Below are 8432 nucleotides of genomic sequence, written 5' to 3' on the forward strand. Positions count from 1 at the left end.
GCCCATATTGGAGATCAGGTCCTTGGGATGGCCATGTGTTTATGGGAGTACGTTCTATGTACTATTTTGCACCTGTTAAAGAATTTCATTTTTATAATGACAATGTAAGCAAAGTTAGCCTATCGTTTTCTTCTGTGAGTGAAGGACTTATGCGACACTATGTATTGAATTCTGACGGTATTGTTTTTCAAAAAGAGTGGAAAGCTGATAGAGGAGACTGGACAGTTGTATGGAAGTCCCTAGAATCGAACACCGAGTGTGATATTTTTGGGAAGTGTGGAGAATTTGGGATATGCAACTCAAATAATCTGCCACTCTGTAGTTGCCTAAGGGGCTTTGAACCAAGAAATTTTCTAGAATGGAAAACAGGGAACTGGAGTAGAGGTTGTGTTCGGAGAACACCTTTGCAGTGGGGTGATTTAACTGGGGAAGAAGATGGGTTTCTGAGATTAAGGAATATGAAAATACCAGATGATGGTGAGTGGTTATATTCTGATGATGAACAGGATTGCAGAAGACGCTGCCTACGGCATCATTCCAGTTTAGCTTATGCTTACTATTTGGGTTTTGGGTGTCTGATCTGGAGTGAAAGTTTGGTTGACATACAGGACTTCTCCCCTGTTGGTGTTGATCTTTACATTCGATTGGCTAGTTCAGAGCTGGGTGAGTCCTCTTTTATTATACATTATCTTCTTCTGCTTACTTCTAGTTTATAAATAGTATGATTACGAGTATTCCATTTGTCCAATGCCATTAAATGACTCCCACGTAGTCTGGATTTTTGGGTTGGATGCACACAATTTTACTCCTCTAACAACAAAGAGGCTGTTTGTATCTGGCCCATAATAGAATACATCATTTGCATCTTCACATATATAAGAGGTGCACATGATGCAATGATCCATTTTGCTATAGTTCATTATATCATGAAACCAAAGAAGTATAAATCTTTGTATCCATTGAGAATAGACACAGATAAATAAAATAATTAGAACAAGAATTTGTCTTGCAGGAATAAAAGTGGAAATTTTCATTGTTGTTTCTTTGGGTAAGATATGTGGATTACTATTCATTGAGCCTGTTATATTGATCATGCATTCCAATTTGCTTCTTTTTATTAGGTGACACTGGTAAATGGAAAGTAATTCTTGCACTCATAGTGATTATGAGTTCAGCTGCTGGTTTTGTCTTTCTCTACTATATATGGAGGTGGATGGGTCAATCATATGGTAACGATTTCTATTCCAGTTCCTTTTGTTTGTGTAATCTGCAGTATCTTGTCAATATGACTGACTTTCATATTGGCAGGGAAGAAAACAAACGAGGAAACACAATCGCTAAAAAGCTACATGGATGGAGCTGGATTTAGTGATATTGAATTGCAAGAGTTACCCTTGTTTAGATTTAAAGATTTGGTAGTTGCAACCAATGAGTTTTCTGATAGAAACAAGCTTGGGCAAGGTGGTTTTGGTCTAGTGTACAAGGTAATTATTGGCTTCTATTGAAATGAACTGGGTAGTAAATTATTACAATAAAGTTCATGCTCTTAAGATGTGATAACCTTTTGGTAGGGGAAACTTGAAGATGGACGCGAGATAGCCGTAAAAAGATTCTCACAAGGATCTGCTCAAGGATTACAAGAATTTGTGAACGAAGTCGTTGTGATCTCTAAACTTCAACACAGGAATCTTGTCAGACTGTTGGGCTGTTGTATAGAATCAGAAGAAAAACTGTTGGTGTATGAATACATGCCAAATAAGAGCTTGGATACGTTCCTTTTTGGTTTGTATCCTTACTTTTGGTCTTCTTTTAGAAACTCATTCAATTGGCTAGTTAATTTTAAAAATATTTTGATTTTTGTTGGTGATTACTGATTTCATTCTGCAATTCAAATCAGATCCCTCGAGTCAGGAACATTTGGACTGGAAAAAGCGGTTTAATATAATCAAAGGAATAACTCGAGGCCTTCTGTATCTTCATAGAGATTCTAGATTGAGGATCATTCATAGAGATCTCAAAGCAAGCAACATATTGCTGGATGAAAACCTCAATCCAAAGATATCAGATTTTGGCCTGGATAGGATATTTAGAGGCACCGTAGAAAATGCTGACACCAAAAGGATTATTGGCACCTAGTAAGTTCGTCCTTCTGCATATACTTGTAAAATAGTGATGTTTATGGACTTCATCATGTACTGATTGTTGCTTGAATTTTAGTGGTTATATGTCTCCAGAGTATGCAATGAAAGGTCAATTTTCTAAGAAGTCTGATGTGTTCAGCTTTGGCGTACTTATACTTGAGATTGTAAGGGGTAGAAGAAACAATAGCTTCAATGACGAGGAGACTTTGAGCCTCTTAAGTTATGTAAGGCATTCTACACTCTACAAAGTGTCAACAAATGTTGAAATTTTATTCCGTTGCTCTTTTACTTTGTTTAGATTGTGGAAATTGGTGGGAAAGAAAGGAATGGAATTTGGAGGGATATAGTTTGCTTTGTATGTATACTAATTTTGGAAGGATGGGATTTAAAAGGGTTTAGGTCCCTTCATTTTATTCATAACCAAATGTCTCTGAGAGATTTGAAAGGAAAATGCAATTTCTCTTCCTCTTCCTTCTTTGCCGTCCTTAACAAACAAGGTAGACTTCTCTTATAATTCCCTCCTTCCCTTCCTTTTTTATCCAAACAAAGTGTTGATGCCATAGAAGGCTCCAACCTAAGTTCCCCTAGACCGGGTTTGGAAAGTCGGATATACACAACCTTCCTTCTAGAATAACAAAGAGTTTTTTTTTTATTGACCCTTATTGTCAACCGAAACCGAAAAACTCTTTTGTGCAGATTATAGATTATGTGTTTATAAATTAACTTCTTTGTGTATTTGGTTTTAGGCTTGGAAATTATGGAACGAGGATCACTTTTCATCAATGATTGATCAGATAATTTTGGAGACGGAGACATTTATAAAAGAGATTTTAAGGTGCAGTCAAGTTGGATTGTTGTGTGTTCAAGAATTTCCTGAAGACAGACCAAGCATTACCATGGTGGTTTCTATGATTGAGAGCGAATTTATGGATCTTCCATGTCCAACACAACCAGCATTTACACAACGAAGAAATGCTGATCAAGAACATATCTATGTATGTAGTTCTGCTAATGATGTTACAATGACTTCTTTAGATGGTAGATAGCAAATATTTTCTGCTGAGTTGTGATATATGTGTAATGATATAATGTGATGTATCACCCAAGTTTTCATGTGGAAAATGTCACTCTTAGCTGTAAATGTTATTTTAGAAATATTTTACAAAAAATTACCTAAAATAATCTAAACTTTTTATGATTTTCTTACAATAATTCCACCTATTGATTAACTATGAATAATCTCAACTTTAGGGGTATTTGCCTAGAGTAAATTTGGGTAACCCGATGACCTACTATAGTAGGTAATTCACCAAAAAGTAAACTGAAAATTAATTTAAAATTGGAGAAAAATTTTGAAAATTTACAATGAAAAATTCTAAATGATAAAAAAAATCATAAATTTTTTTTGAACATTTTTCGAATACTTTTTTCGTCATTTTAGTTTAATTTAATTTTTTTTTTTTAAAAATAGAACTTGCTATAGCAAGTCATCCGGTCCTCGAGTCTACTCTAGGAAAATACCCCTCAAAGTTGGGATTATTCGTAGTTAATTAATAGGTGGGAGTATGTAGGAAAATTATGAATAGGTTGAATTATTTTATGTAATTTTTCCAATATTTTATAAGTTGATTATTTTATATATGAAAAAATATGTAACACCCCGATTTAAAAACGGGAAGTGCTATTCATACATGGAATCGAGGAAATATGATCATGAGCTTACAGGAGTGGACTTTGAACTGTAACAGGTACAACTTCAAATACATATGAAACATATAAACAAGAAACACAAATTATAATCTGAACAATATAAATATTTGCTTCTATCAAGAATTGTCGATTAGTGCACACATGGGCGATCCAGGTATACTAGTGTAGGGTGGACTAAACCTCACTACTACATGCATGCCGAACTAACTTGAGTAAAATTCTTTCGTGTTCTTAGTCATAGTCATGAAATGACTCAGGCCATGACCTAGGCAGATTTGAGCCTAGATTTTTTGTAAATGCACACATGATTAATGATTCGCGTTATTTGTCAGAAAAGTTAATGCATGTACAAACACCACTTGGGATTTTCACAGGGAAATTCCTGATATTTTGTCATTAAGAAAATAGATGATGCAACTGAAGAGAAAATTTATGTTTATTGTATTCAATAGCATATGTGGTCAATTAGTCAGCAGTGTAAAGCACAAAAATGCATCTTAAAGTAGTTGACAACAATCATCATGGCCAAACTTTTCCAATTTTGCATAGTCCATAGAATATGAGCCATACTAGGAGCCAAACCAAACAAGTTGCTGTAATGCGCACTAGCACTACAGTCACAAACTAAAAAGCTAATTAAGATAGACTTATACTAAGAAGAAACATACTATTTGAGTAAATATAGATTTCATCATATGAAAAAACCTTGGTGAATATTATGGATTATGTGCACATTCTTGTTCTCTTTCTGTCTTGTTTTATGATATGTAATCTGGGTTCCTCTCAAGATTATATTACGAAGACTCAATTTCTTCGTGATCCAGGAACAATACAGTCTAGCAATGGTACTTTCAAACTTGGGTTTTTCAGCCCCATCAACTCGAATAATCGTTATGTAGGGATATGGTATAACATCCAAGAATCCGACTTGTTGGAAATTGTATGGGTAGCTAACAGGGATAATCCAATTACTGATTCTTCTGGGGTGCTCAAATTATCCGAGGATGGAAATCTTCAACTCTTAAATGGACAAAATAAAAGCTTTTGGTCTTCTAATCCGACAGCAAATGAGGTAAATAAAACATATGCACAACTTTCAGATGCTGGAAATCTTGTTCTGTATTCAAATATTAGTGATACAATAATCTGGCAGAGTTTTGATCATCCTACAGATTCATTAATTTTGCTTCAGATGAAGCTTCCTATCATTGACAGTATGAATGATGAGCAAATATTGTTTCGATCATGGAAGAACGTTTCTGATCCATCAATTGGTAACTTTACAGCTGGAATTAGTTCTCGTTACCCTCTTCACTTGTTTGTGTTGAATAATGGACGTCCTTATTGGCGTAGTAATCCATGGGATGGTAATGTATTTTTTGGAAAAGGTTCGGATGTTAGTATTTCTAGCGACAATGAAGGAAGAGCGTACTATGGATTTTCCTTTGGGAATCAATCAAAACTGCAACATGCTGTAGTGACTTATTATGGTAACCTTGTGTTAAAGCAATGGAACGCTGATACTCGAAAGTGGGAGGTTTTGTGGAAGGCTCGAGAATCTGACTGCGATGTGTATAGCAAGTGTGGAGCATTCGGAATTTGTACTCCAAATGCATCTCCAATATGTGATTGTCTAAAGGGCTTTGTGCCGAAAAACAATCAAGAATGGAGCAGAGGAAATTGGACTAATGGATGTGTTCGAAAAACGCTATTGCAGTGTGACAGTAAGAATAAAGGGAAAACTGCAGATAAGTTTTTGAAGTTAAGGGGTGTGAAAGTACCAGATGGTGGCTTGTTGGTTTCGGCAACTGGTGAAGACGACTGTGGCAGTCAATGCCTAGGAAGATGTTCGTGTTTAGCTTATGCTTATATATCGAGTACTGGTTGTATGATCTGGAACGGTAGCTTGATCGATATTCAGGCTGGTTATTCTAAAAGTTTAATCAATACCAAGGGCCTTGATGTTTCCATTCGTTTAGCTCCTTTAGAATTAGGTGCATTTTCCTCTTCTGAATCACTTCTTTTTATGCTATGCTCATACAACATACATTGCAGCATCAGTTTTTATCGAATATGGATCATTAATCATGATTTTGTTCTGACTTCAGATAAATCTAATCAACAGCAAGATTCTGTTGATGGTAAAGATGGAAAAAAGAAAATAACTCTTTTGGTAATTATCCTTATTGGAACAGCTACTATTGTGTTCATCATCATGTACTGTTTATGGAGGCGGTTGAGTCAAAGAAATGGTAATTTTACCTCTTCTTCTACACTTTATATTAGGAATCACATAAAGATAAAATCTTGTACATGTCATGAGTACAAAATCTCCAAGAGAGAACTTATTGTTAGAGTATATAGCATATCTTGGGCCTCAACCATCAGCTTAAGCTTTTGGTAGAGTTGCTTCCTCGACAAGGTATCAGACCAGCATGACAAGAGGTCACAGGTTCGAATCTTAACCACCCCTCATGCAAGGTGGAATATTTAGCGCCAGGTATAAGGAGGACCTATGCTGCATCCACAGTTCTAGCCCTGAGCTCTCATGTAAGGAGGCGTGTTAGTGTATATAACATATCCTGTGGCCTCAACCATCAGCTTAAGCTTTTTGTTGAGTTGGTTCCTTGACGCTTATAATTCCAATATTTCTATAATCTGTCATATTATTTTCCGGGTATTTTTGCTTATGAGATAGTGTTGCAGGACTAGCAAGATTGATGAACAAGAAGACACGATGGCAAAACTCGAGGAATGAAGACGTAGCAAGTAGGAAATTTGGAGATGTGCCGATGTTTGAATTTGAAAAATTGGCAATTGCTACTGATCATTTCCAGGAAGAGAACAAGCTTGGCAGAGGTGGATTTGGCTCTGTATACAAGGTAGCTGATGAGACCAACTTTCTGTTACCCTTTGTTCTTGTGTGGTTAATTTGAACAGATAATTTAAAGGTATGAATTATGATGCTTACATTTGTAGGGTAAGTTAGAATATGAACAAGAGATAGCAGTTAAAAGACTTTCTAAAGCATCAGGACAAGGCCTTCAAGAGTTTATGAATGAGGTTTTAGTGATCGCAAAACTTCAACATAGAAATCTTGTGAAGTTGCTAGGCTGCTGTGTTGAAGGAGAAGAAAAAATGCTGGTTTATGAATACATGCCAAATAAAAGCCTGGATGCACTTCTCTTTGGTGAATCTTAATTTCCTATGGCCATTATTGTTTGATGATTTTCTAATTTAACATAGATAAGCTAACACATTTTTTCATCATTAGATTCAACTAATAAGAAGCTTCTAGATTGGAAGAAGCGATTCAATGTCATCTTAGGCATATGTCGAGGACTTCTTTATCTTCATCGAGATTCTAAATTAAGGATTATTCATAGAGATTTGAAAGCAAGCAACATTTTGTTAGATGGAAATCTGAATCCGAAGATATCAGACTTTGGAATGGCGAGGATATTTGGAGATAACGAAGTTCAAGGGGACACTAAAAGGATAGTTGGCACCTAGTGAGTTCCTACTCATACCTACATTTTCCGGAAATACTCATTTAAAAGTGTCTAAAGCTAAACCGTTTAGTCCTAATTTGTACTTGTGTAGTGGTTATATGTCTCCCGAGTACGCAATGGAAGGGCTGTTTTCGGAAAAATCAGATGTGTTCAGCTTTGGTGTCTTGCTACTAGAAATTGTCAGTGGGAGAAGAAACAGTAGCTTCGGGGAAGAGGAGTCTTTGAGTCTCTTATGCCATGTAAGAAGATTCACAACAAATCCTTTTTTTTTTGTCTTATATTGTATTTCCACATTTTCATTTTCAATTTACGAGCCATGAAAAATACTTTTTCAGTCTCTTTTAGATAGCCCCCATAGTGATATATCTCCTCAGAACGTATCACTTTCGCGTGTAATCCTAAAGGACAAACGACCAGATGAGTAGTACCCCAAAACGCCCTGAGTTGGTTTGTTCACCCCATGTAGAAGGTTGTGTAATTACCATCTAAATATTAGTTGTATTTCTATATGATTTTAGGCATGGAAGCTTTGGAACGAAGACAATATTTTTTCTTTGATTGATCCAACAATTTCAGAACCGAACTTTCTAGCAGAAATATTGAGGTGCATACAACTCGGGCTGTTGTGCGTGCAAGAATTCCCTCAAGATCGACCAAGCATTTCCTATGTTCTTTCCATGATTGAGAATGAAGTGACTGATCTTCCGCAACCAAAACAACCTGGCTTTACACTAAGAAGAAACTCTTCTGGTAAACAAACTCAACAAAATGGTCATGAATATTGTTCTACTAATCGGAATTCAGTTAGTGCCTTGAGTGGTCGATAACATTATGACAACGGTTCGGTTACGATTGCTGTCTAATTATTAGACCTGTGTAATGGGCGGAGCCTAGCTAAGAGCATGTAATCCAGCGTACTCAAAAAGGATCAAATCCTTTAATTTGCTAGTTGCTACATTTAAATGGTGTACTTAATATAATGCAAGTATTGTATATGAAAATAATTCAGTCAAGGATATATGAATAAGGTTTCCTACATGAAAAACAGTCTTTGTTTTTCTTTGCTGAA

General features: G+C 35.9%; 1 protein-coding gene across 1 annotated transcript; it reads left to right on the forward strand.

The window, feature by feature from the left end:
* Positions 1 to 41: 41 nt before the first annotated feature.
* On the forward strand, positions 42 to 8432 carry LOC130815775 (G-type lectin S-receptor-like serine/threonine-protein kinase At1g11300). Its single transcript, XM_057682256.1, has 16 exons — positions 42 to 663; positions 1122 to 1229; positions 1309 to 1484; positions 1572 to 1782; positions 1898 to 2135; positions 2218 to 2365; positions 2888 to 3186; positions 3986 to 4005; positions 4109 to 4197; positions 4537 to 5845; positions 5960 to 6103; positions 6558 to 6733; positions 6831 to 7041; positions 7126 to 7363; positions 7455 to 7602; positions 7882 to 8432. Exons 1-16 carry the CDS (start codon positions 42 to 44, stop codon positions 8188 to 8190), a joined length of 4446 nt encoding a protein of 1481 aa, XP_057538239.1. The 3' UTR covers positions 8191 to 8432.

The sequence above is a fragment of the Amaranthus tricolor genome, chromosome 6 (genome assembly GCF_026212465.1).
Source record: "Amaranthus tricolor cultivar Red isolate AtriRed21 chromosome 6, ASM2621246v1, whole genome shotgun sequence".
Classification (NCBI taxonomy): Eukaryota; Viridiplantae; Streptophyta; class Magnoliopsida; order Caryophyllales; family Amaranthaceae; genus Amaranthus; species Amaranthus tricolor.

What these genes read in the sequence shown, in the direction of transcription:
- LOC130815775 (XM_057682256.1), top strand. Translation starts at nt 42, where the DNA reads ATGGGAGTACGTTCTATGTACTATTTTGCACCTGTTAAAGAATTTCAT. An exon ending in ATTGGCTAGTTCAGAGCTGG is followed by an intron (nt 664 to 1,121) that starts GTGAGTCCTCTT and finishes TCTTTTTATTAG; the next exon opens with GTGACACTGGTAAATGGAAA. An exon ending in ACTTCTTTAGATGGTAGATA is followed by an intron (nt 3,187 to 3,985) that starts GCAAATATTTTC and finishes ATTGTCGATTAG; the next exon opens with TGCACACATGGGCGATCCAG.